Consider the following 25,853-nt stretch of genomic DNA (forward strand, 5'->3'; position numbering starts at 1 on the left):
CAGGAGCTTCATGTTTCTCTTGTACTGAGGATCCCAGAACTGGACAAAGCGCTCCAGGTGTGACCCTACTAGGGCTGAGTAGAGGGGTAGGATTACCTCCCTCCACCTGCTGGCAATGCTCTTCCTAACACACTGGAGAATTCCATTGGCCTTCTTGGCCACAGGGGCACTGCTGGCTCATGCACAGCTTGTTGTCCAGCAGGATCCCAGGTCCTTCTCCACAGAGCTGCGCTTCAGTCCCAGCTTGTGCTGGTGCTTGGGCAGCGCCTGGCACAGAGCTGGGCCAGTGATGGGGAAACCCGAGGCACAGAGCAGTCTGTTTGGACAAACCAATACTCCTGCCATCATTTGTCCAGTTCAGGGGCTGAAGGAGAAATCTGGTGTGCTGCACCATTGTCTTCTGCAGAACACACAGGACTTCTTACATTCACCTCAAATATCTGCAGCTGAGTACAAATAGCATTAATGAAGCAGGAGTTTTATTTACATTGTCAGTAAGGGCTATGTTTACAGTATGTGTCAGTCTCTGCTTTTAGAAGGTTTAAAATTCTAAACCGTGATTGTTTTTAAGGTATAAATTTTAATAAAACCTTCAAATGATCACAACTTATCACTTGTGGATTCTGGAAACAAACTAGATAAATGCAAAATATTTTTTAAAGAGTATTAAAGAGTGAGTCTCTAATTTAGTAAGAAAGAAGGTGTTCTTAAAATAAATTCTAAGCTTACCTCCCAAAATACCTTTACAGTGGTGGCTTCCTAATATCTTGGATAAAAGAAATCTGACTTAAGAAAAACAATCACCAATACCACAATGCACTTAGAATTAAAGACTCTGGAAAAAAATTAATTCATGTGTTTAGTTAAGCAGTCCTGTTTATGTTTGCATTATTTTGGATACTGAAGCAGTTTATATATATTTCAAGTGTTTATCACATTTTCATAACATATTTACAGATTGTCTCCAAATAATAATAAGCCCCAACTGTCCACAAGCTATGTATTTATCACACAGTTATCATTACATACCCTGAAAAATTAATTAGTCCAGGTGGCAAAGCCTTAGTTAAGACATAAAGCCTTTTATTAGAAGTAATTAACATAGCTTAGCGACCCAGACATCTAAACAGTGTTTTTTGGATTACATACCATACACAGTAATCACCTGGTACTTGCCTCATCATACAAATTTTTAAAATGTACTGCAAACTTTGCTCTTGTTTATTATAGCAGGGGAAAGCTTTTAAAGCCTTTAAAAGGATCAGTAGTAAGCAATGACAATCTAGTTAATACAGTCTATGTGATTTCCAAAAGGCTTCTCACCAAGTCCCATAAAGGGGAAGAAAACTTAAAAGAAAACTTAAGCCTTAAAAGAAGCCTTAAGCTTAAAATAAGAACTTATGAGTAAACTTTGATAAATAATTAACAGATGGGAAGGAAATGGGAGATGGGAGTATGAATTAATGGTTAACTCCTGCAATGGAGGAAAGTTGCCACTACAGTTCTGCAGAGTTCAGTGCTGGGACCTGGGCTATCCAGTATATAACTAAATGTAAACCTGTGGGAAAAAAAGGAACATACTGAAGAGTGAGATTAACAACTTTGCTGCTGATGCTAAGTTAGACAGGCTAGTAAGGATGTGGTCTGCCAGAGGAATTGTGCCAGGATTTTATGAGACTGAATGGCAAATAACATCAGGAGTTCAACATACAGAAGTACCTGAAATCCACGCAGTAAAAAAAAAAAAAGGATTTAAAATACTGTAACATGAGGACCCTGACTCATGTATTTATAAAGCATGACATTTGCATCACTTCTGGCAGGACAGACATTTATTTAATTCTACATGTTACTTAAGTTTTGAAGATGTTCTTGGTGTTGCTTTAAACTGTGTGAGTTGACACAAGCAGGCAGCCAGAACAACGACAAACTTGCAGTTAGAACAAAAACAATACATTTATTTCCATTACCTTGCTAATGAGAGGATCTCCAAAGCAGCACCAGGGCAGAGGCGCACAAGCAGAGATGGCTCACGCTGGAGGATCACTGGACTCTGGTTCTCCAAGGCTTATTAAGGGGTATTTCCAACTGCAAAGTCACTTGAGTGATTTACAATCCTTCTCGACAGTCTTCTGATCTTTAACCTGTTCCTCCCAACACAAACCTAACAGGAGAGCTTCAGTCTTGGCAATGTATCTGTGTGACTAGAAGCATATTTATTTACCCTGTATATCTATACACCATACATGGAGTTTCAGTTAGGAAAAAGGAGAGGTAGTGTTGACATTTTGGGTTACAAAAAATATATCATGCCTACTGATAAAAAAAAGGAAAAAAATCAATGAACAAACAATTACATCACAACTCAGTGGAAGAGTTACACTCACCGGGTTTGCTAACATGGCATTTTAAGGCATAGGTCCATTTAAAGATGCTTTGGTTGTAAAGAGCAGCTTGAAAAGAGATTTTGGAGCAAGGCAGTTCTCTTGATCCTGTAAAGGAGGGACACAACACCAAAACAGGGGTGAAAAACCTGCAATAACACAATTAGTGTATATATTCTGTGCAATGAAAAGCAGCAAGACGGCTTTAAAGATAACTACATATAAGCTGCCGAAGAATGAATGTAGAAAATATATAAGCAGTTGCAGTTAATATATACAGATCATAACTACGGTGCATTCCCCAATTTATGCCTTCACTGGATATTAAAGTTTCCTGACAATTTTTAGCCTTCAATTATAAATTTCACCATCAGTGCAGACCAATACACTTTTTTTTCCTACACTCTGCAATCAAGAGTATTGATTCAAATGTAAAATATTGACAAGCGCTTTGGTATCTCATGAACAAGCTGTTTTTGACAAGCACTTAAAAGCTGTCAAATTTATGTGACAGTTTAATGTGGTTTAAACTGCACAAGCTTAAACTTAACATTAGGAATATTTTGCAGTATTTCTACATTACTTTTGATTCCATGAATATGGAATTAAGACTCTCCCAGAAGTATGGAGAGAGACTAATATGGATACAGAGATCAGAATTTGTCAGAAGCCCCAAATTTTTTTTCCATTTAAGGAAATACACAAATGTACCTCTTCAAGCAAGTATTTTCATAGAAGTAGCTTTTAGTAAAATATTTGACAAGTGTAACATTGAATGGAAATCTTATCTGTACTACTTAGTTCTCTAACAGGTTTATGTTTAATACCTCCCTCAAAGCATCAAGCACTCACCTTTTTACTGATAAGGAACATCTGGGGCTCAGATAAAATCCAGAAACCCAGACTTTTGACATAGTTCAGCAATGATTAAGAATTCACTGTCACCGACACTAAACTACACATATGAAGCAATACAGCTTGTACGAAAATAATTGCCCTCTACCCTTCGTGAACACTTAGAGAGGAATATAGAAGTTCAGTTTCAGAGTATTAAAAAATGCATATATGAATAAGAAATTACATTTACATTTCTAGGTATTATTCCTACAAAGGACAACAGCAGTACTCAAGTATTCATAGTCTGACATAATCTATGTAAAAAAAAGTCTACATACTTGTGGTGAAGGTATAGGTTGAACATGCTTGCAGACATACGTGATTTCCTTACAGTATGTTATTAAAAAAAATCACACAAACGCGCAAAACAGAAATAAACAAATTAGAAAAAAATAGTTCAGGTTTTATGTGTTGTAGAAGGAAAAACATCCTATACAATTTAGAATACATTTAGATGGTTAGGGAGCTGGCACTCATGACCTGCAAAGTGGTACTCATATACAAGAGGAAGGCTGGTTTCTTCACAGAGAAAGTTAATGGTAGGGTGGAGGAGCAGAAGGCTTTGCTGCCTTAGCTCTGGTGCAAAGAGAAAGGTGAGCTCAGATTCCCCCTGACATTGTGGAGCAGAAGGATAAGAGGCAGCTGTCAAAGGTTGCTGCAAAGAAAGTTCCACTCCCTGTCAAGAGCTGGTCAGAGAGAAAGAGAGAGAATGTCTGTCAAAATTAGTGTACAGATGAGAAGGAGCAAGAACAGAGATGAGTAACTGCATGAATAGCAACTTAAAATGTATATTAACAAGATTTTTAGTAACTGCTGACTCTTCCAATAAATACATTAGATTGTTTTCAATTCCCAGGACATTCTTGATGGAGCACAAGTACTTAATTGCATAGGCAATATTACATAGTCAACATCTAATTAGTTACATTATGCTTTATATAATAAAATTAAATAATTTTCATATCACCTCATCTCATTATTTCTCCTCAAATGATTTTGGAACTATGAATTGTTACCTAAACAGGGACAGCCAATGGATCCCAATTTAGCTGACTGCATAGTATTGCAGCATTATAATTAATAAATTCTTATGAACCACAGTTTTTAAATGTTAAAAACTCACGTTGTTGCCCCATACAATGAGCAGATGGAAGTAAATTTTCAGAACTTGAGTGTAGGTCCTCAACAGAAGGAAAGTGGAAAGCATTATATAGGGGAAAAGGGAGACAGGGTAGCAAAGAGAGGTGGAAGAACCTTCCAGGTCAAAAAGGACTTCACTTATATTTCTCTCTCATAATTGCAATGAAAGAATTGAGAGAAAAAGGAGAGAGGATAAAGAAGCAGAAGGAGTCACACCCATATACATAAATAAGTGAAGCAATAGCTGAGAGGCTGCAGAACTGTTTTGTAACTTTTAAGAAATACAGAACACAACCACACAGCTGTGCATAATTCCATATGAAAAGGAAGTTTTGCTTTTACACAAGGCAACAAATGTGGTGGCTATCTACCTGGCTTGCTGTGTGTGACAGCACATGAACCTACTGCAACTGGAATTATCCAGTTTTATCACATACATGTAGTAGATCTTTATTGAAGTGTGTGCTGTTTAGCTAACAGATGTAGACAGCTGCAATCTTTTATTACTGTTTGATACTGTTATTATGTGCAACCATGTATTAGAGGACAACCTAAGCCTCACTTTAGCAAACCTAGCTATTAGCAGCTGACATTCTTTTCTCACTGAGAATGGAGAATAAAGAATGTATCTGTCTTTGGGGATGTCTTTTTATCCCATCTCATCTTTGGCAGGGGGGTTTTGTTGGTTTTCGGATGGTTGGTTGGTGTTTGGGTTTTTTTGTTTGGATGGTTGGTTTGTTTTTTTGTTTTTTGTGTCTGGGATGGTTGTTGTCTCCCCCACCCCTGGCTCTGGGGATATCTCGATAGTTGACAGGCAGCCTGGGGTTTCCTGCGAGAGTTGGGCGGTGGGGGCAAGGGGCAAAGAAGTCAAACAAATCTTTGGGGAGTCAAACAAGTCTTCTGGTGGAGGATTTGGCACCGAGAGCCATGCGCTGAGATCTTTTCCACGAGTGATACAGTTGCTGCTTGGTTTTGTTGGAAAATATACCAGTTAAAAATGTTTAATCAGGGGTTTTGTGCGCCTTTTCCCTGAGAAAAAGAGTTTTAAGCTCCTTCATAGGACATTGTTCCACCAGGTGGGGTCTGAAGAGTCTAACACTTCAACAGACTGGGAGTAGCCCCAAAGAGATACCCAAAAGATAAGGACCATCAGCAGAAATCAAATGCCATCAGCAAACATCAACAAACACCTACCCAGATGCTGCCCTCTGGCAAGGCTGGAGACACCTGGTCAGGAAAAGGCTGATAAGGAAATCAAGGAGTGAGGACCTGATTAGCATTGGAGGCGAAGAAATCCAGATCCAATAAAAAACCAAATAGTAAAGACTATGCAACTGTGGACCAATGAACATTAAACCAGTGAAGTTCTATGGCTTTCGACTGTGTAAAGTTTGGAGGAAAACTTGTAAATGTCATGTGTCAAGGAATGATCTTCTCTGCACACCTGGCTATGTGTGGATAAAATTATTTTCGTGGTACATCCTGGCCAGAACAACATCCTGGCCAGAAATACAGTAATGCCTTGACTCGCTAACCCTAAAATGTTGTTGGAGGGTTTTTGTTTTTCTTGCGGTTTCGGTGACAGTTTTTGCCCGTTTTCCCTCCCTCTCCCTTCACCAACATGACTAGAGGACTAGAGCTTACTGGCTTGCTTTCCCTCCTTCTCGGGAGCCTAGAGCCACGACGCCCAGCGCTGAGATCCCTAACAGCCGGCACGCTGCCGGGAACGCCCTCTGCACAGCCCGGAGCCAGGGAGCAGCTTTCACAGGTGAGCCCCCCAAGGAGCAATGCTCTACCCAGCCCTCGCTGTTCTCTGCCTGCTGCAGGGCTGTTTTGCTGCACTGTAACCCGATGCCCGGATTCCCGCAGCTTTGGGCACAGCCCCGCAGTCTCTGCTACCTTTTGTTTGTCACTCCCGGGGTAAGCCAGCCCCTGCCATCCCCAGCGGCTGCTCCAAGACCCCTGCTGCAGCCCACCTCACCATCTGGAGGGGCACGGGGATCAGCTGCCCCTGAGAGGCTGCAAAGGAAACCACTCTCCCATCTTTTCCCGCCGGCGGTGCCCGCCATTCCCACGTGAGAGAGAGAAAGCTGAGCGCGCGCCACAGCGCCCCCTGCAGCCGCGGGGGAATCATCGCACCTGCCCTGCCCGGCCGGGAGCCACCAGCGCCCCTGCCGGCTGTGAGCGGAACTGCACCAGGGGAAGGCGCCGGGCAGCCCAGGGCAGGCTGCTGATGGTTTCTGGTTTGTTTGGTGTTGCTGTTTGTTGTTGTTTGCCTTGTTATAAATACTGGTAACGAACTGTTATTCCTTTCCCAGATCTTTGCCTGAAAGCCCCTTAATTTCAAAGTTATAATAATTCAGAGGGAAGGGGAGTCATATTCTCCATTCCGAGGGAGGTTCCCGCCTTCGTATGGCAGATACCTGTCTTTCAAAGCAAGACAGAAGCAAAGCCTTCTAACTTTTGCTGTAAATATTTTCTCCTGAACATGGAAAACACAGATGAAAGCATCTTTGCCTTGTATCTCCTTCTCTTCTGAAATACAAAATATGCCTTCCTTGTTCCAGATTCTGCTGTCATTTCACATTTGAGAGGTGAGCTCCCTTTCTTCTGAGTGAAAGTGATTCTTCAATGAGAAAGCAAAGCAATAATTCAATCAGGATAAAGAGCATGATTTATTTTTTTTAAGTTCTTTACTTATTACATTGCTACTGGTAATGTTCTAAATTGGAAAAAAAAGTATAATGAGCAGAAAAGGTTTTATAAATAGAATCACTAAAAGAATATTTATTCACTAGGAAGGCAAACCAGTTACCTAAACTAGGAAGCTCCATTCCACTTTTGTGCCTTAAGCCAAATATAGGGTGTGGAGTATTTTTTTGATAATGAATAATTGATCTAAAAGAGAAGCTGGCATTCTTGGTTACTCATTCTAGCTCTGATGAGTGTACAGCTTGCTTTTCTTATAAATTTCTTCTTTATAAATAAAACAAATGCAAATATACATAAATCATCTTTCAATTGCATTCTGTTCAATTTCTCATCCATTTGCATGACCTGTATAATGTTCTCACTGAAATATAAGAAGTCAGAGAAAACCTCTCATTTAGGTTGTTCTTCTAACAATCCACTTCTTACACAATGATATGAACTATAAAGATGAAACCCCTTCTTTAACTTAATACTCAAATTTTAAACCCACAGTTGGATTTAGTGCCAGGTGAAAGTTCTTTATAGAACTAAGGGCATTTAACCTTTACATATCTATCTGCCTTTTTTCCCCATCGTTACCATGGATCCATTTTATCCATGAATACTGCTGAAGGGAATATATCATTTGTGCTACACGCACACAAATGCAGAACGAAATTATCTGTGTAAAAAGTAATACTATATTCTGATAGCGCTCAGGACATCAGCATCAAGGTGAGGTCTCCCCAAAATTTACAAAATATCACTGAGTACCAATCTGTTATCTAAGTGAAACACCTGAACAACTGAGCAGTTTTTATTTGACATGATCATCACTTCTCATCAGTCTTGGTTAAATAAAATTCAAGACAACAGTGTTCAGTGCAATATGATTTGAGTACCTAATTCTGACATATCATGCACACAAGTTGTAAAACTGTTACCTTTGTTTTTTCTGATGTTCTGTTTCTAACTCTGGTTTTTATAGTTCAAGATAGTTTATTTAAAATTTAAGGTTACTTTAGCATTATTTCATTTTTCTGCGGTATAAATGAGCTCTTTACTATCTACTAGTGAGCTACTGTGAACATTTCTTAGATATTTCCATCCATTTACCCATGTAATGGCATGACGCCAAAATACCAAAATGTTTTCACTGAGAGGTATTTGTCATTTTTACTAATGCACACAAAACAATACAAACTTAGAATGTTGCCACCAGAAAAATTTTGTTTTCATGTTTACAAGTTAAACCTAGAAAAATGGGTCTCTCCCCTCTGACATACAGCACAGCTAATATATCACAGAATCACCGAATTAACTAGGTTGGAAAAGACCCAGCTCTTCAATTTACTGGCAGCTGTGGCCACTTCACACAAAGCAAAATTAATAATTTCAGAAGTGCCATGCAGAAAGTCAATGGGCTATTTCATAAATGCTGCTAGTGTGGAGATAAGGACCTAGATAAGTATAGAGAACATAACAATGAAAATTTGTCCCCTAAATAAAGGTTAACCGTAAAAGCTTTGGTCTGTTAAGACCAACTGATAACAAAGCTATCAAGAATAGAGGGCATTCCATTAAATTACATCAACACTTACATAACAGGTATCTAATATTGGATTGGTCCTAACTAATTTTGAGGTTATACATAACAGACATAACGCTTCTATATATTCACTGTCAAAAAATATTATTCCTGCTCCAGACCAATACATCAAAAATGTTTTGCATAGCTCTCTTTACTGAGTTTCATCAGGGAACAGAATACTTTTACAGCAGAACTGGTCAAAATGTCATTTGACTTTCATCAAAATGATATGCCTTTATCTTTCTTAGAAGAAAATGGGAGATTGTTTATTGCATCACCTGAAAAACGTTGCAATTCACATCCAGAGAGCTTCTTGTATGAACATAATTCTATTCTTTATACCGTAAGGAAAATAAGTAGCTCACAACATTGAAAGTAACAGGAAAAGGTAGGAAAGAGTTCTTCTTATCCTTCTTGAAGATAGGAGTGACATTTGCTTTCTCCAGTTTTTGGACACTGCCCGCAGTTGCTGCAATTGGTCAAAGGTTGCTGAGAGGGGCCTCACAGTTACATCTGCCGATTCCCTCAATGTTGCAGTCTGGCCCCCGATATTTAGTCCTGTAATTCCCCACCCCTTTTCTTCCTGATAAGTCTACGCTTCTCCTATTGTCCTGCCTTTCCCGCCCCTGGCCCTGGCCACTCCCTTGGGTTTCCCTATTGGTTCCTGTACCCTAACTCTGCCCATGTACTGCCCCTGTGCCCAGAGGTCACTGGGACAATGTGCTGTCCCTGCCCCCCTGTCTCGATAGGAAACCCCTCACCCTTCGCCGTGATGTGTCTTTGCATCAGGGATGTCTTTGCACGTGAGGTCTTTGCATCTCGGGGTCTCTGCCCCAGGAGGTCTTTGGCCTCTGGTGACCATGTGAATAAACTACTCCCGTGGTCACTATGCATTAACCCTTCTCGCCTCCTTTACTGCCATCGTGTTGCGAACAGCAGATGAAACCAGAGCTAGCCTTCGGCTCCCCGGCCAGTGGAAGCGCAGTGACCAGCCTTTGAATGAAAGTCTGGAGCACTGGGGGGCTTACCCAGGCTGGGCAGAGACACTCGCCGGTAAGGTCTGCAGACTGCAATACCACCGCAAAAGAAACTAAGGACCACGACACCTCAACACCCAGCATTTGATGGGTGCATCCCATCAGGGCCCACGGGCTTCGTTGTTTCCTGTTTGCTTAAGTATTCCCTCACCTGATCCTCTTTCACCAGTACCAAATCCCTTCTAACCTCAACTCTGCTGTGATTCTGTATTCTCTCCAAAGAGCCAGTTAAGTCTTAAGAGCACTGCATTCAGAAAAGTAAGCAGATCATGATTGTGTAGTAAAGAACAAGGCAAAAGGAGATAAAGACGCAGAGACAGCAATCAATGTAATAGAGACAGTAAGCACAGTAAACATTGTGGAGGTTCTGCTTTTTGTAAGATTGTTGAAGATGACTGTTAGTCCTTCTGCAGAGAAGGGTTCAGGCTACTGTTCACAGTTTATGGGAATCTTGTACAGAATAAGATCCTTTACTGAATGAAGTCTGTAGAGCCAGAGGGGACACCACAGCAGATGCTATACTCTGACCAAAGAAACTGATAAAGTAACAGATTAAGGACTGCTTCTGGAGAAAAGAATAGGATGAAAAATGAAAAATCTGCTGGATAAAGGAAATACAAAACTTGCTATGGAGAGCACAGTTGAGGATATCACAAGTCTTGTGAGAGAAAATGACCTTGAGAATACTATCATAATTCAGTGACTACTATACAGGTGAATACAGTCTTCCAGGTATCTAGAATGTAGTGAGAAAAGTGTGAGAAAAAGAAAAAAAACCATGAGAAGTCCAAGTATGAACACAGTCTGTGAAGGAAAAGCAATGGACACAATGCGGCCTCCTAAGAAGAAAATGCAAAAGAAGAAACACTGGAAACCTTAGAAGTCCACAACTTCCTCACAAGGGGAAGTGGAGGGCCAGGCACTGATCTCTTCTCTTTGGTGACCAGTGGCAGAACCAAGGAAATAGCATGAAGTTTTGTCTGGGGAGGTTTATGTTGGATATCAGGAGAAGTTTCTACACCCAGAGGGTGGTTGGGCACTGGAACAGGTTCCCAAGGATGTGGTTATGGCACTGAGCCTGTCTGAGTTCAGTAAGTGTTTGGACAATGCTCTCAGTAGCTAGCAGGCAGGTTTGGAGGCACTGCTGGAGAATATTTTGTTATTGCATGGCAGGACCCAGGAAGAACAGCTCTGATTTATCAGGAACACTCAGTTATCCAGAGGAAGTAAAGATGGAAAGGATGAATTTTGATGCAGTAACTACAAAATAGCATCATGCTCAGTATGTAAAGTACAGTGAGGAAGGAAGACTGGGAAGACCTGCAGAGTTTTTGTGTTTGTCTTGCCAAGTAACCATTATACATGATGGAGTCTGCTTTCCTAGAAATAGCTGAACACCTGCCTGCCCATGGGAAGCAGTGAACGAGTTCCCTTTTTTTTTTGTTTTCCTTCTGTGCACAGTTTTTGCTTTACCTATTATTCTGTTTTTACCTCAACCCAGGCATTTTGTAACTTTTACTCTTCTAGTTCTTTCTCTCCTGCCCACAGTAGTGGAGTGAGAGAGTGGCTAGGTGTTGCTTGGTTGCTGACTTGGGTTAAACCACAGCACCTTCCCATCCATTGCCACTGGCACTTGCCCACAGTGCCAGGTCCTTCTCCACTTACCATGTCTGCTGTGCTTCTGGAAGCTGCTGCTCCTGGCCAGCTGTTGTACCGATGCTCCTCTGAAACACCAGCAATGGAGCTGGATCCCATAGACACAAGAAGAACCTATTGTTGTCCCTCCAGAGTAAGGTACAAGGGGCAACCTTCTCTCTCTTCCAGGATGACCAAGGTCCATGGGATGTGCTGTCCCATCAATTGTTCTCTTTAATGAGACATAGAGGCAGAAGAGAGATGGGGAAGAGAAAGTGGAAAAGAGAGGGAAGAAGGGAGATAGGAAGGAAATGAGAGGGGAAAGGGAGAGAAAGGGAAGGGGAGAGAGGGGGAAATAGGGAGGAAAAGAGGAATTTAGGAAGGGAGAAAGAATCACTCCATCAGCCATCATGCTTCCTGACTTTGAGGATCAGCAAAGGGGTCAGCTAAGGAGTATCTTCCTTGAACCCCATTTCTTCATGCAAATGTAGCTTTACAAGCAGTATAAAGGCCTCTGTTTTCTTTTGCCAGAGACAATCTGCTCTGAGCACTGTGATCAGCCACAGAACTCTGATTACCCCTACAAAGTGGTACTTGGATTCAGAGAAGCTGTGCTCTCAAGCCCCAGGGCCCTGTACCCTGGAAGAGACATCATCTTTTCAGCCACATGGCCTGTCGTGACTAGTAGGCAGGAGCCATCCCATCAGCCTGTTTGCCCAGAAACTCCTCTGACCAGGGGACCACTGGGTCCTTCCTACTCCTTGGCCACAGAGAAAGACATTGCAGGGAGCAGCTCCATGCATATGGAGGGTCATGGGATCAGGAACAGGCTCTGGGTGAAGGGAGACAAAGCAGTACCCGGTGACTGTGTCAGGGAAATAAAAATTTATTTCCTTTCTTTTGAATAGAGACTTGCTGGAGCGCTGATTGTGCCACCACTGGAGCGGCCTCTGGCAGGGCTGGGAGATTTCTTGGGGCTGGGGGCCCTCCTCTTCCGATGGTGCCGGGACCCCTCACATGAGACATTCCTTCCTTGGATGGAAGCAGAGGGTCTGCATTTGCTGCCCTGGGCTGAAGAACCTGCCTCTTCCACCTCCCTCAGCTCCTCCTGGGAGTGCACCTGCTCTGCAGACAAGGACACAGATGGGGGACAGTCAGTATCCCTGCAGAAGGCAGTTTGTGAGGTGCTGGCTTGGTCCTCCATATCAGAGCCTTCAGGGCTGCTTATATGGGAGGCAGAATTTTCCCCCCAGGAGCTAGTGAAGCTGTCTGCAGGGGTGTTGTCCTTCTCCCCAGTGGTGTGGGATTGCAGTATCCTCTGGGCCGTCAGGCTGCATTCATGCACAATGACATTAATAAGGCCATAGACCAGCGGTGCTGTATATCCCTCAAGGTCAGGCTGCAGCATCTGGAACAACAACTTCCCATCCAGACCACAGAGGCACAGGGCCTGCAGGATGCGGCCCTCTGCATTCTTTGCCAGCCACCACTGGGACCCATATATTGCTTCCAGTCTGTGACATAACCAGGGCAGCATGGGGTCTAGGAGGTGCTTTTCACCTTGGAAAAGTTCTGCCCACACCTCAGGCAGGAGGCCCCCTACGGCCTCTGGCCTCCTAGCCACCTGCGCAACTGGGCACAGTGTCCCCTGTGGAGAAGATGGCAGGGATGGCACGGGGCAATGGGGGCTGTTTTTGGCCAAGGGGCTGGGAGCTTTTCCTGCCTGGCTGTGGGTCTCTGGGAACTCTCCAGAGGGTGTGATCAGACACTGTAGGTAGTCGTCTTCTTCACGCACAGAAAACTTGACAATCAAAATTGTTCTGCTGCAGACTGGGCATGCTGGTTTCCTGTCTGTCCAATGCATGATGCATCCCAGGCAGAACTGGTGGCCACAAGGCATTGCATAAGCAGCATCCTCATGAGCATCATGACAGATGGGGCAGCTCCACTCTGTGGGCTTATCTGCACTCCATGGAGAGTCCTGGGGGCTGGGGGCCCTCCTTTCTGTGGGGTGTCGGGGCCCCCTGTGTGAGTGTTCCCAGCCTTGGCAAGGTGCAGCAGGACTGTGGCTGCTGCCCTGGGCAGAGGAACTTGCCGCCCCAGCCTCCCCCTGCTCCTTCTGGGGCTGCACCCTCTCTGTAGCAATGGGCACAGATGGCTGGAGGATGTGGAGGGCACAGAGGGCAGATTCTGACGTGCTGGGCTGGTCCTCCATGTCAGAGTCTGCAGGGCTGCTGGCAGGGGTTGGATGCCAGGTGGGAGTCATTCCCTGGGAGCTGGTGGAGAGGGAACTGGCCTCAGGGCTGTTGTCCTTCCCAGCAGTGTGGGAATGCAGCAGCCTCTGGGCCTCCTCACTGCATTGGCCCACAATGAAACTGACAGTGTCATCAACCAGCTGTTCTGTATATTCCTCCAGGAGAGGCTGCAGCATCTGCACCATGACCTCCCCATCTGGACCACAGAGGCACAGGGCATACAAGATGCTGTTCTCTGCTCTCACTGCCAGCCACCACTGGGACCCATATACTGCCTCCAGCCTCTGGCGCAACCAGGGCAGCATGAGGTCAAGAACATGCTCTTCTTTTTGGAAGAGTTCTGCCCAGACCTTGGGCAGGAGGCTACCCACAGCCTCTGTTCCTACAGCCTCCTGCTCAGCTGGGGAGGGTGTCCCTTGCTGAGGAGCAACTGCAGAGCGCTGGCAGCTGTTTCCATCCAGGAGGCCAAGAGGCCTTTCTGCCTGACTGCTGGTCTCTGGTGGCTCTCCCTGCGGTGTGATGACACACTCCAGGTATTTTTGTTCTTGCAGAGAAAACCTGACAGACTCTATTGGTCTTCTGCAGAGTGGGCACTCTGGTTTCTTCTCTGCCCAGCGCAGGATGCAGCCTATGCAGAAGTCATGGCCACAGGGTATCACATAAGCGACACCCTCTTGCTCATCATGGCAGATGGGGCAGCTCCACTCTGTCCCCATGGCTCTGTCTGTTCTCCATGGCAATTCAAGGAGTCCTGAGAAGTTGCTTCCCATCACTGGCACTGCTAAAGAATGTCACAGACTTGACCAAAATGGAGAAACCTTGGTCCCTTGCTGTTCCTGTGCTCAACCATCCAGATCTCGTGGACACACATGGCAAGAAATCAGACCCGAGCCAGCCTGAGTCAAGTTCTCTCTGTGCCTGAATGAAAGCCCAAGGGACATGCAGTTGCTGTCTAACCCTGGTGATTTCACAGTTCACTGCAGTTGACAGTACGTGTGACATCACAATGGGATGTCCGGCCCTGGAGCACTGGGACTGATGCAGCATGTTGAAGGCCACATTCTGTGTGGGTCCTGGTTGGGACCCTTGTGCACTCCAAAATCCAGTGATACCGACCATTTTTACAATCATTTTTACATTAACGCATAGATCTTTTACCTCAGCCTGATTAAATGAAGTCTAATTGGTCATCCAGTTGCACATTTCTTCAGGCTCCACATGAACAAACAAACTAACAAGACTACTTTAAAATGTATGGCATTCCCTTCAGAAGGTGATTGTTTAGATATATTTTCCTGCTGACAGGTGATACTGACAGAAGTAGTCTAAGTTTGCAAGCATACTTAGAAATCTAATTAATCAATTTAAAATAAAAAGGTTTTTTTAAAATTTTTAATGAAATCTTCACACAGTGGTAGGAGAATTCAGTGAAGTACCACAAATCTCTTTGGGGAGTTTTTCAAGCAATGGCCAACTACGTTTTCAAACTGCATTGAAAAGGAATTTTGTGTTCCCCAGAGAAAACTTCTACAGCAAACTTAACATCACTCTCTTCTTTTTTGAAAACAAACTAATCAAAGTCTTACCATTGATTGTGTGCCCTGTGGAGGAACACCATAAAAAGGCTGCCTGGACCTGACAGGGCTGGGGAAAAACAAGTGATGGTGCTGGGATGGGTACCCAAAGCTGCCAACAGCAGCCCCCAACACACCATCCAGCACCAGGAGAAGCCTTGCTTTATTTTTTTCGGTATTTTATCCAATTACTCCTTTTTTTTCATTTTGCTGCTTTCAACTTCTGTACCTAGTCCTCTCATTCCTTCTATGTTTGTACCTCTTCCTTTCTTTGTGCCTTCCCCTCCCTGATGGTCAGCTATTTACAGATGGCTTAAGGTCGTTTTGTTCCCCCACCCTGGTACCTAACCTGCCAATACCATAATAATTGTCATTATTTTGCCCCAACTTCCTTCTCTTTGGGGCACTGTCACAGCTGGCAAAGCTTCAGTCTTCCACATGCGCTTTTCAGAGAGTAGGTGAGTAAGGACTGACAAAGTGATTTCCTAAGGCCTGCAGAGCAATGACGCACTGCAAGCCAGGCCTATTCTCTTTCGGGCAAAGCTTCTTAGTAAGGACTTCAGAATTCCCATCATGGAAATGAAGTGATGCTGACAGAGCATCAGACTGTGAATGGAATTGAAAGGGGATAGGAAGCTCAGCTTGCAAAATGAGACACAAGAACCTTTCTCTCCACCAGAATTTTGGCTTTACATTAGCAGTGCTCCATGCTGGCCAGCTATCCCCAGGATATCCCCCATTTTCACACCCCTCCCTGGCAATGGGCACACTCTGGCTGTCGTGTGGGGCACAGAATGGAACAGGCACCCAGGGAGGGATTCATTTCACTGTGTTTCAGAAAATCACAGCAGAGAAACCTTTCTCAGGAAAGTAATCTGAAATTGTCTTTGTGTTTGGCAGCAAGAGAAAGACTGCAGAAATTGCACCTGTGAAGCATCCATCCCAGGCCTCTACTTTTGAATGAGATAACTGGACTCAGAAGTGCTGCTTTCTGTACTCAGACCATTAAAGGAGCCTAATCTTGCAGTTGGACTAGCTGATCATCATTGGTCTCTTCCAACTGAAATATTCTAAAGTTTTAAGTAGAATAAATACAAAAATTAGTATGTGATTGGAACAAATTCTGCAAATTGAACCATTCTAATCTAATTAAATAATGTGATCTAGTGTGTATTCAATAAAATAAATGATATGAACAAAGTAATAGCGTCACAAAAAGCAATGGCCTAAAACCAGAATGCCATAGTTATGCCTCAGAAAACATTAATACAAATATAGCAGACATTTCTTATTAAAAGAAATTTCAAATACATGAACATACATGGACACACATAGGAATACACACAGGAATTAGCCAACCTGTGTGTATTTAGCAACCTTTCTCAAAATCTGTTCAGCTTGTAATAATTTTGAGATGCAAAAGCGAAAGGCTTGATCCATATAATTTAAGCTGTCAGCCAACAATCTGGATGTCTTCTTGTATTGATGCAATCTTACCTATCTCTTCAACCAATTAGGCAGCCAGTAATATATACCAACATCCTTTTTCAACATTCATGTTCTATAAGAAAAATCTCCTCTGACGTTTCTATGACTAAGCATAAAAAAATCCATTAATCAGAAAATACTATGCAATTTAAGAAGACTTTTGTACCTATTGTCAGGAACAATATTATATTTGAAATATTGTCATGTTTACAGACCTGAGGCTTGGAGCTCCTGCACTGCCTGGAATCTCCACAGGGTAAAAACTTCCAAGATTTCTGGGAATACAGGGTTGCTGGTTGCACAAGCATAAGGCCCCAAAAACCTTAAAAGGGCTTACACTTTTTCATGTACTCCAAGTTAGACAAACTGGAGAAATACCAACAACATATTCTCAAGAGGTCAAAACAACAAAAAAAAACTTCACTGGCAAGGGAACAAACCCCAAGCCAGTTCAATTTTAGGTTACTCAAAAAACCGAGAGGAGGGAATTAGAAGAATAAAGAGAGAGAGAGAAAGACAGAAAAGATACAGAAAAAAGAAGCATAGCTACTACTCCTGGTTCCAGTGGTGTTCAGCTGATAGAAATTCTAAGAGAAGGTAGGGTTGAGACTACATAATAGTCTCAATTGCCTTAGAGGAGGAGATCAAAGATATAACAGAACTCAAGAGATTCCAACCTCCTCAGCATATAATTTCAGTCAAGGTTCTGGGTTCAGATCAAATACCTTTCCAACTTTACCAAAGCCTTCAGTGGTTCTCAAATTGGAAATCTTTCTTCTTGACTTTTGCCAGCTTAACCACTTATGCCCTCTTTTTCTGTAGCTGGAGAGAGCTTTCCAGGCACCTCTGCTCCTCTGTCAGCCCCTCTTCTCCTTCCTTCTAGTTCCACATGCCCTTCTCCTGCACAATCACGCTCTACACATTGCCTACCGTTACTACACGTATTTGCGTCAGTGTAGTAATTTCATGCTTTGCTCTGATGAAATAGGAAGAGGGATATGAATTTGTGTAAGGTAAATTTAGGGAGGAATCTTCTCCACCCCCTGTGGCAACCAGAGACAAAATACAAATATTTTAAAATATTGCTTGCAACAAACTCATATGGATATAAATGTCTTAAAACTTACCAAGATAAAAACACTCAATGCAGTGAAGAACAGCAACTCTTCAGTCCTTCACCACTTCATCCTTCCATGAAAGAAGGAGAAAATTCAGTCCCACTTGGATTTGCTTCATAAGGAGGAACTATCCACTTGGTATTCTTTTGTGTTCTCTGCCACAGAAAGTTTTGGTGATACTTTAATCGAATGAACAATAAAAGTCTGTGAAAATAAATTTAAAAGACATAAAAAATGTGACAATCACTAATAAAACTTACTTTGCAAAAGTTATCTTATTTAAATTATCTAGTACCTTAACAATACTGATGAGGATTCTTAACACCATGTATGCAAGCTTGAGTTAGAGTACCCAGCCATCCTTTTGAGATATTTTCAGTTTCAGGTAAAATGTTTTCTCTGTGAGATCTACACATTCTGTTACATCCTATTTTGCAAATTTGGACTGAAGTCCGTAACCCAAAATTTCTTTTCAAAGGGTCAGGTAGTGTAAGTTCTATGTGAGTGATGTTAGAGTGGTCCTTAGGGAAAAGGACATTGCTCACTTTTCTTTCTTGTTCTCTTATCCCTCTGGCATTTGAAGCCATACTTGCTATTGCAATTGTTAGGTACAAGGTCCTGCTAGGATGGCTGACTAATCCAGGAACAAACAACTTTGCTGCCAAACTGGGACATTGTTCTGGAAATACAAAAAGATAAACCATTTAATGTTTTCCATTTTAGACTTTCTGGTTCTATTGCAGCTTTATCTGCAACGGAATTACATTTCCTGTCCTGTCCAATACAGTTCCCTGAGTCCAGAACTGACTTTAACTGCCTAATTTAGGAATCTCCAGCTGTCGATCTCACAGCGACCCATGAGATGAAAAGTCCTTTCCACTTCTGCTTAAGTGGCTCTTTATTCCATATATGAACATACACCCAGTTTCCTGGCTAGTGAGGACATACTTGAATATTCAGGGTTATTAGTGAGGGCAAAACAACAAACTTGCATGATGATAAAAGAATTTTCCCCAAAAGGTTATGGAACTCCAGCAGCAGCAGTTTGGCCTCCAGCCTCTGGTGGCAGGCAAGGCTCAACACCCACTGCCGCCAGAAGGAGTCACTGCCGGAGCAGTTTGCAAAGCTTCATTAAGAACACAGGGAGACTGAATCTCCATTTATTTCCCATTTTATTTCCAAAGAGCCTTTTAGGATATTGGAATTCACCACCCTCTCCCAACTCACTTTTTGGAGGTGTTGCTGAGACATTGCTTTCTCAGTCTTGACCCTTAGATTTTGAAATAAATAACAATAACACAGAAGAAGGCCAACAGGTCATCAGCTGTTCTTCGTGCATTGCTTAGAGGGCAGCATATAAAAACCAAAATGCTATGAAGATGCCTTTAGTTGGGTTAAGCTGCTGTCAACAGCTTCAGCTAAGAAGGGAGTGTCTCTAACCAGTGGAGAGTCAGCAGCATCTGTAATGTAGCCTGCAGGGGTTCAGCTCCCTCCACTGCATAGCCTGTGGCATCAGAGTCTGGAATCTTCTCAGTTTACTGGTTCAAGCAAGACAAATTCCAAGATGGGAAGACTGGGAGAGCTTGGCAGGATTCCTTGTAAAAACTCTGCGCTCTCTAGGACTGAGGGGAAGCATCTTCTTGTCTGCATTCCCTCATTCCAGGATGTGCCTGTGGAAGTTGACACTTCCCGTGTGCTAAAAGAGCCATTCCCTCTGAGGAAATCACACAATCAGCTTGGAAAAGACCCCTGAGACAGACATTTCAGAAGAGTTCTTGTATGCTTCTGAACCCAGGAGCTGTTTGTTCCCATGCTGTGCCACAACAGAACTGCCACCAGGGCTAAGAGGGACTTTGGGGAAGCTTTTCTGGGGAAATGTTTTCAGCAAACTCATGAGAATTGCTGTGTGCAGTCTCTTCAAGACACTAAAGTACAGCAATAAGAGGAGCTATAGCTCCTGCTGGGGACAGGGCAGAAGCATTAACTGTTACAGAACCACTTGGACTTTCTTGGCTAAGTTTCTGTGGGTTGAATGGCCAAAGAAGGGAAAAGGTAGACACAAGCCAGTATTTTGTGCTGTTGTCTTGCTTGCTGTGTGACACTAGAGTTGCTGCTGGAGGGATGTTGTGAAAACTAAATGCTCTGTCTTGGGGTTTACTTTTTGGTGGGCTTGTCCAGCACAGGCACTTTTCTTACAGCATTTGGTTCTTTTTCCCTTGTGTGTTGCAGGTCATGTTGCCCATGCATGAAGAGAATGCCATCCTTGGCTGAGTGGGAAAGGACCCTTTGGTGTTGGTGTGTTTGACAATTGTGGAGCAATCTGTGGGCCTGCTGCAGTACAGTGCCAGCCTGGTCAGACCAAAGTACAGTCCAGGCTTGCAGCAGCAGCAGGAGGATCCCTGGCTGTTTTCTCGTGTTTCATTTCAGGTTTTAAACAGCTGAAAGTGATTGGCCATGGTGGAATTTCACCAGTACAAAAGGGTGCAGTCCTGTCTAATTGGCCCATTTTACTTGATTTTGAACAACTTAGAATCCTATTTCTCTCCAGATGATTTCTACCTAGTGCATCTGGGTCTACCAGGGAATATAAAGAAGGTTGCCTGTCTCTCACACTTCTGTCTGTCTGCAGAGCACGAGATCAACCTTGCAGCCTCCTCTGGCTGCATGTTTTCCTGAAGAAGAGGCCAAAGGGGAGGAAGATGCCAACCAAGCTGACCTGCTGCTACTGCAGGGCCTGAGCATACAGCGCCAGTAAGTGGCAGCTGCGGGTAGCCCTGTGGCTGGAGCAAAGCAGGGCAGCAAGTTTCTGATCAGACAGCATCTGCTGTGTGTGACTGGACATGCTGAGGGCCAGCCTTCCAGTGCTTCCAGAGCACCTCCCCCAGCCACTGAGCCCTGGACAATGGATGCGTAACTTGGACTTTAAGGCATCAGTTTCCTGCTATTTTGACATGGCCTGTGAATTTGTCTTAGCAGGAGACAAGAGATAACATTAGGATGTCTTTGGTTGCTCCTGGGATACAAGTGAGGCCCTTTGTGCCCAGTGGCTGTGCAGGCCTCTTATCCCCAGTGAAGAGAGCGGTGCAAAGATGCAGTTCAATCTTGCAGGATATGGAGGAGACACTGTCCCCCAGAAGGGACCTGGCTGTGTCCACGGAGCAGCTGTCAGTAGCTAAAGGAACAGCTGAGATACAGTGGGGCCTGTAGCTGAATATATGTAAGGTTCTAAATGATAGGTTCCTCCCTGTCCCTCATGCTGCTGCCTGTCCACAGAGCACAACAGCAGTGTCAGCACCTGGTCTGGCTGCCTCTGTTCCCGAGGAAGAGGCTAAAGAGGAGGAAGGTGCCAATGAACACTGCTCTGGTGCCGGCCCACAGCCTGAGCAGCCCACATCACTAAGTGCCCAGCTTGGTTAGCAGTGTATTTATGTAAAAGCAGCCTTTGGTTTTTGTGCCTTGATTTGGAGAAGTGGGCAGCAAAAGCCAAGAGGCAAAGAGCCCTGGATGTGGCCAGCAGCATCTTCCTAGGGCCTTGCATTTGAAATGTAATCAGAGGGGCATCTCTGCCAGGCACCTTTCTGACCCAAACTCATTTCTTCTCCCAGAGCTGCACCTCCTCTGTCCTGGCACCTGCTGCTGCAGCTGCAGGCTCTGAAGAAGCCTCCAGTCCCTGAGATGGGAACTCGAGCACAAGCAGCTCGTGCAGCTGGAGCATGAGCAGTTCCTCCAGTAGTGCAGAGCAGCTGCAACAGAAGACAGAGGATGAGTGCCTGGACATGCTGAGTATGTCCTGTGTATCTCTCGTCTGCTGGAGCAGCGCATGGTGTGCGTGTGTCAGCATGAGTTCTCCTACCTTCTGCTCCTCCTAAGAGGAAGAGTGTCAGACCCTGGGGCCTACCCACAGGACCTGTTCTTGTGCTTTGAGGAGGCGAGAGAGCACCGGGGGTGTTGGTCCTGGTGCTGAGGGCAGCTCAGCATGGGTTGGGTTTGCCTAAGCTTCGCTCTACACTAAAGACAAAATAGATTGCTTCTGGCTGACCAGGAGGCTGACCTAGTGAATGAGCAGGCCTCAAGGAGCTCTCCAGGCCCAGCTCCTATGGGGCACGGCCAAGGTAATCTTCAGAACTTAACCTGGTCCTAAATAATGAGGAACCTCATTCTTAAGGCCCTGTCACAATGGGTTATAACATGAGCTGCTGCTCTTGAAAGGAAGAAGGGCATTGTTTAGGCAAAGTGCTGAGAGGTGGAGAACATTGCACCTCTGCTGGAAGCACTTTGCAATATTCCTCCTGTTCTGAAAAGGGTACCTGTTGATAAAAAATTATTCCAGAGCCCAAGATGCCTCTGATGTTTGCTAGGGTTAAAGCTTTTGTTGAATGTCACAGGTATTTATTCCCAAGAGCAGAAAGGTTTTGTTCTTCCTGCTGCCCTTAATGTTTATAGACAAAAATCTCTTCTCTTGGTTAATGTTTTCTTTTCTGATTTTTGTCTCCTCTCACTGTTTCTCCATGTGCTTAGTTTAGACAATCAGGCTTTGTGCAGGCCATCTGTACTGCAGAGCTGCTTGTCTTGCTCATGTGGTGGTGGTGGTGTTGTTCCCTGACAGACTGGGTAGAAACGGCTCAGAGTTTCAGGATGTGAGACTGCCTTTCTGATCTGCTGCAAGGTGGGATCTCTGTTTTGAAGTGAGCATCTTTCCTTTGGTTTTTTTCAGGGATGCTGGTGAGCAAGGGAGATCCCAAGACCAAATACACAGAACTGGAAACTATTGGCAAAGGGTGAGTGCAACCACAGTTCCATCTACAAAGGCAAGGGCTGTGTATTTTGCTGGTGTGACATCTCACCGGCATGACATCGGGCAAGCTCCAAAGCTGTTCAGACACTGTGTTGATATTTTCCTGTCTCTCAGTACTGATCAGCATTTATAGCTGTGGTCCCAAGGCATGGCCAAAGACACTTGGATGCTGGCAGTGTCTTTTCCGCAGCCAAGAGCAGCACCTGGCAGATCTCCCGTCCGTCAAGTGTGTGGCACCTGTTTGCTTCTTTTCTTAGAAGAAATAATTTTTGCATGTCTCAAAAGAATACAGAATACATGGGAATGAAAGGAAAAAATTTCATTGCCTCAAAGGTCAAGTTAGCAGCTAGGAACTGTCAGAGAACAGTTCTCAGTAACATTTCTTTCCCATATTGTGCTGAAAACAAGATTCAGTGGAGATTCAGGATGACCACCGCCTAGTCCAGAAGCCAAAAGCAGAGATGAAAGAAGCAGCTCTCTTTTGTAGATGAGGTATCAAAAACCAAAGCTTCAGGGAAACATCCAGTGCCAGTGCACTCTAGAGGAAAAGGCATCATCTGCCTGATGGCAGAGCCCTCATTGATCCTGTGGGGTTTAGGCATTTCCTGCAAAGAATCTGTTAGCTCTGAAGTTAATGGTGAACATGACAGACTTTCAAATATAGGGCATGACACCAGATATTGAAAGCAATTATTCTTCAATAGGATTTCAATATAGAGCTGCAACTCTCACTGATCGGATCAATTTTCCAATGCCCCTCTCACTCATAATGCATCCAAGAGTTCATTCGATGCTTTGGCACTCCCACCCTTTTTTCCTGGTCCCTTATGTCACAACTGACCTGAAAAGGTGTGTGATGCTCCTTATAAACTTTTGTCAGGCTGAACAAACACACCAGATCACGTGTCAGAGAGAGGTTACTTGGAAATGGGGTGAGCAAAGAGAGCATGACAGAGAGAGGGCAAGAGGGATTGATCACTTCCTTTTATAGTTTTCCTGGTGCACACCTCTTATGTAAAACAGATTTTTGCTGCTGTTTCAGGCATGTACAGTCAGCCCTTTGGAGCTCTCCAGGAAGGGAGTCAGGAGTGGGAGTTCACACAGGAGCACTGAGCACAAGTCTCAAGGCAGAAAAAGAAGTTGGCTCAGCACAGTGCTTTCCCATCTCCAGAGCTCCCTCTTCCAATCACAACTTTCCTGTCACAACAGTCAGATTGTTTGAGATAAAACATTCTTATGCCTGGTACTCCACAATAGGTCATCCTGCAAGTTATTATCTTGTCATGCACAACACTAGTGTTTTACTATTCTCATTAAAAAATACATGAAAACATGGAGCTTTATAATATCTTGTAAGATTTTGAAAGAGGAATGTAGTTTTTATGTTTCTTGAAGAATTGCTGGTCTGGAGGGTGAAATATGCAATAAATACCACAGGTCACCAATATGAGGAAAGCTACTTGGTTTACCTGAAATCATAGAATCATAGAATGGTTTGGGTTTTCAGGGACACCAAAGACCCTCTAGTTCCAACCCCTCTGCCATGGACAGGGCCACCTTCCACTAGACCAGGCTGTCCCAGCCCCCTCCAACCTGGTCTGGAACATTCCCAGGGAAGGGACAGATGCAGCTTCTTTGGGCAGCCTGTGCCAGTTATTCAGCACCCTCACAGTCAAGAATTCCTTCCTAACATCTAATCTAACCCTGTCCTTGTCGCTGTTGAGCCGCTAGCAGAGAAAAGAACCCAGTTCTCAGTGGCAAGAAGGAAAAAAGCCTTTATTGTTTTGATTTCAATATATATATAGTTTTTTCAGAGGTCGCCCCGATTGGTCAGCCTGAGACCTCCCCCTAGGCCTGAATGGCCAGGCCTGAGCTGTCCAAATCTTGGGACACTGTTTTAAAAAAAATCCAAACTTTATCTTTGTTTATGAAACACAAAAAGAATTCTCATGGGAAAGATCTGTGCTAGCCACATGTCCTCTCTCAGTTTGAAGCCATTTCCCTTTCTATCACTACACGTCTTTGTAAGTATAGACGTGTATGTCCCTCTCCAACTGTCTTGTAGCCCCTTTAGGTACTGGAAAGGGGTTTAAGGTGTCCCAGAGCCTTGTCTTCTCCAGACTGAACAAGCCCAATTCTCTCACCTGTTCCTCACACTATAGGTGCTCCATTCCTCTGATCACCTTGGTGGCCTTCTCAGCACTTGCTCCAACAGGTCTATGTCCTTTCTGTGCTGGGGGGCCCAGAGCTGGATGCAGTGTTCTGGGTGGGGTCTCCCCAGAGCAGAGCAAAGAGACACCCCTACTGACCTGCTGCCCATGGTGCTGGGGATGCAGCCCAGGACACAGCTGGCTTTCTGGACTAAAATCCCAGCTTTGTTGAAGCTGATGAGGTTCCCATAAGCTCATTTGTTGAGCTTGTCCAGGTCCCTCTGGATGGCACCTCATACCTCAGATGTGTCACCCACTCAGCTTAGTGTCACTCACAAACTTGCTGAAATTGCACTAGATCCCTCTGTCTTATGTCCTTGAAGAAGTTCACACCTGTCCCAGTATGGGCCGCTGATGAACACCACTTTTTGCTGATGCCCATAGGGACATCAAGTCATTGACTACTACCATCTGGATATGCCAGTCCAACCAATTCCAACTCCAATGACAATCCAACCATCAAATCCACCTCTCTCTCATTTAGAGCAAATGATGTTGTGGGGAACAGTGCCAAAGTCCTTACAGAATGCCAGAAGATGACATCTGTAGCCGTCCCCTTGTCCACTAGTGTAGTCACTCTATCATTGAAGTCCACCAGATTATTCAGCAGGACTTTCCCTGAATGAATGTCTGCTGGTTGGCCAGGTGGGCACTCCTCCCTCCTCTTGAGAGCATTTTTTTGCCACCTGGATTCTTGTGGGCTGAGTCATGCTCAGATGCACCTCACAGGATGATTGTGGGGTGCACAGTACCCATTTGGTCTGGGAAGCTCCTGCCAGGAACATGCAGCAGGACAGCAACTGCCTGTTCAGTCACTGTGCTTGCTGCCTGCTGGCAAATCTGCAACATTCCCACTGTGTTCCATCAGCTTCTTCTGTGGTAAGAATGAACTACCCTGAAGACTCTGAACAAACATCAGAAACAAAAAGGGGATGTGCTAAATGTTATTATTTCTCCTTCCTCCTATGACTGCCTTTAGTAATTTCTTCCCACTCTCGAACAAACAGATCACCCAAAATACAAACTTAACATGTCTGA

The 25,853-nt window shown here is 44.1% G+C and overlaps 1 protein-coding gene across 1 annotated transcript; it reads right to left on the reverse strand.

Moving 5' to 3' along the window:
* Positions 1-12,248: 12,248 nt before the first annotated feature.
* On the reverse strand, positions 12,249-14,723 carry LOC146424601 (uncharacterized). Its single transcript, XM_085042827.1, has one exon. It carries the CDS (start codon positions 14,398-14,400, stop codon positions 12,262-12,264), a length of 2,139 nt encoding a protein of 712 aa, XP_084898953.1. The 5' UTR covers positions 14,401-14,723; the 3' UTR covers positions 12,249-12,261.
* Between the last annotated feature and the right edge of the window lie 11,130 nt (positions 14,724-25,853).

Source organism: Lichenostomus cassidix, chromosome Z (genome assembly GCF_008360975.1).
Source record: "Lichenostomus cassidix isolate B80296 chromosome Z, HeHo_3.0, whole genome shotgun sequence".
Taxonomy (NCBI): domain Eukaryota; kingdom Metazoa; phylum Chordata; class Aves; order Passeriformes; family Meliphagidae; genus Lichenostomus; species Lichenostomus cassidix.

Bases quoted from the DNA above. Each gene is read 5' to 3' on its own strand.
- LOC146424601 (XM_085042827.1), bottom strand. From the start codon at position 14,400: ATGGGAAGCAACTTCTCAGGACTCCTTGAATTGCCATGGAGAACAGAC.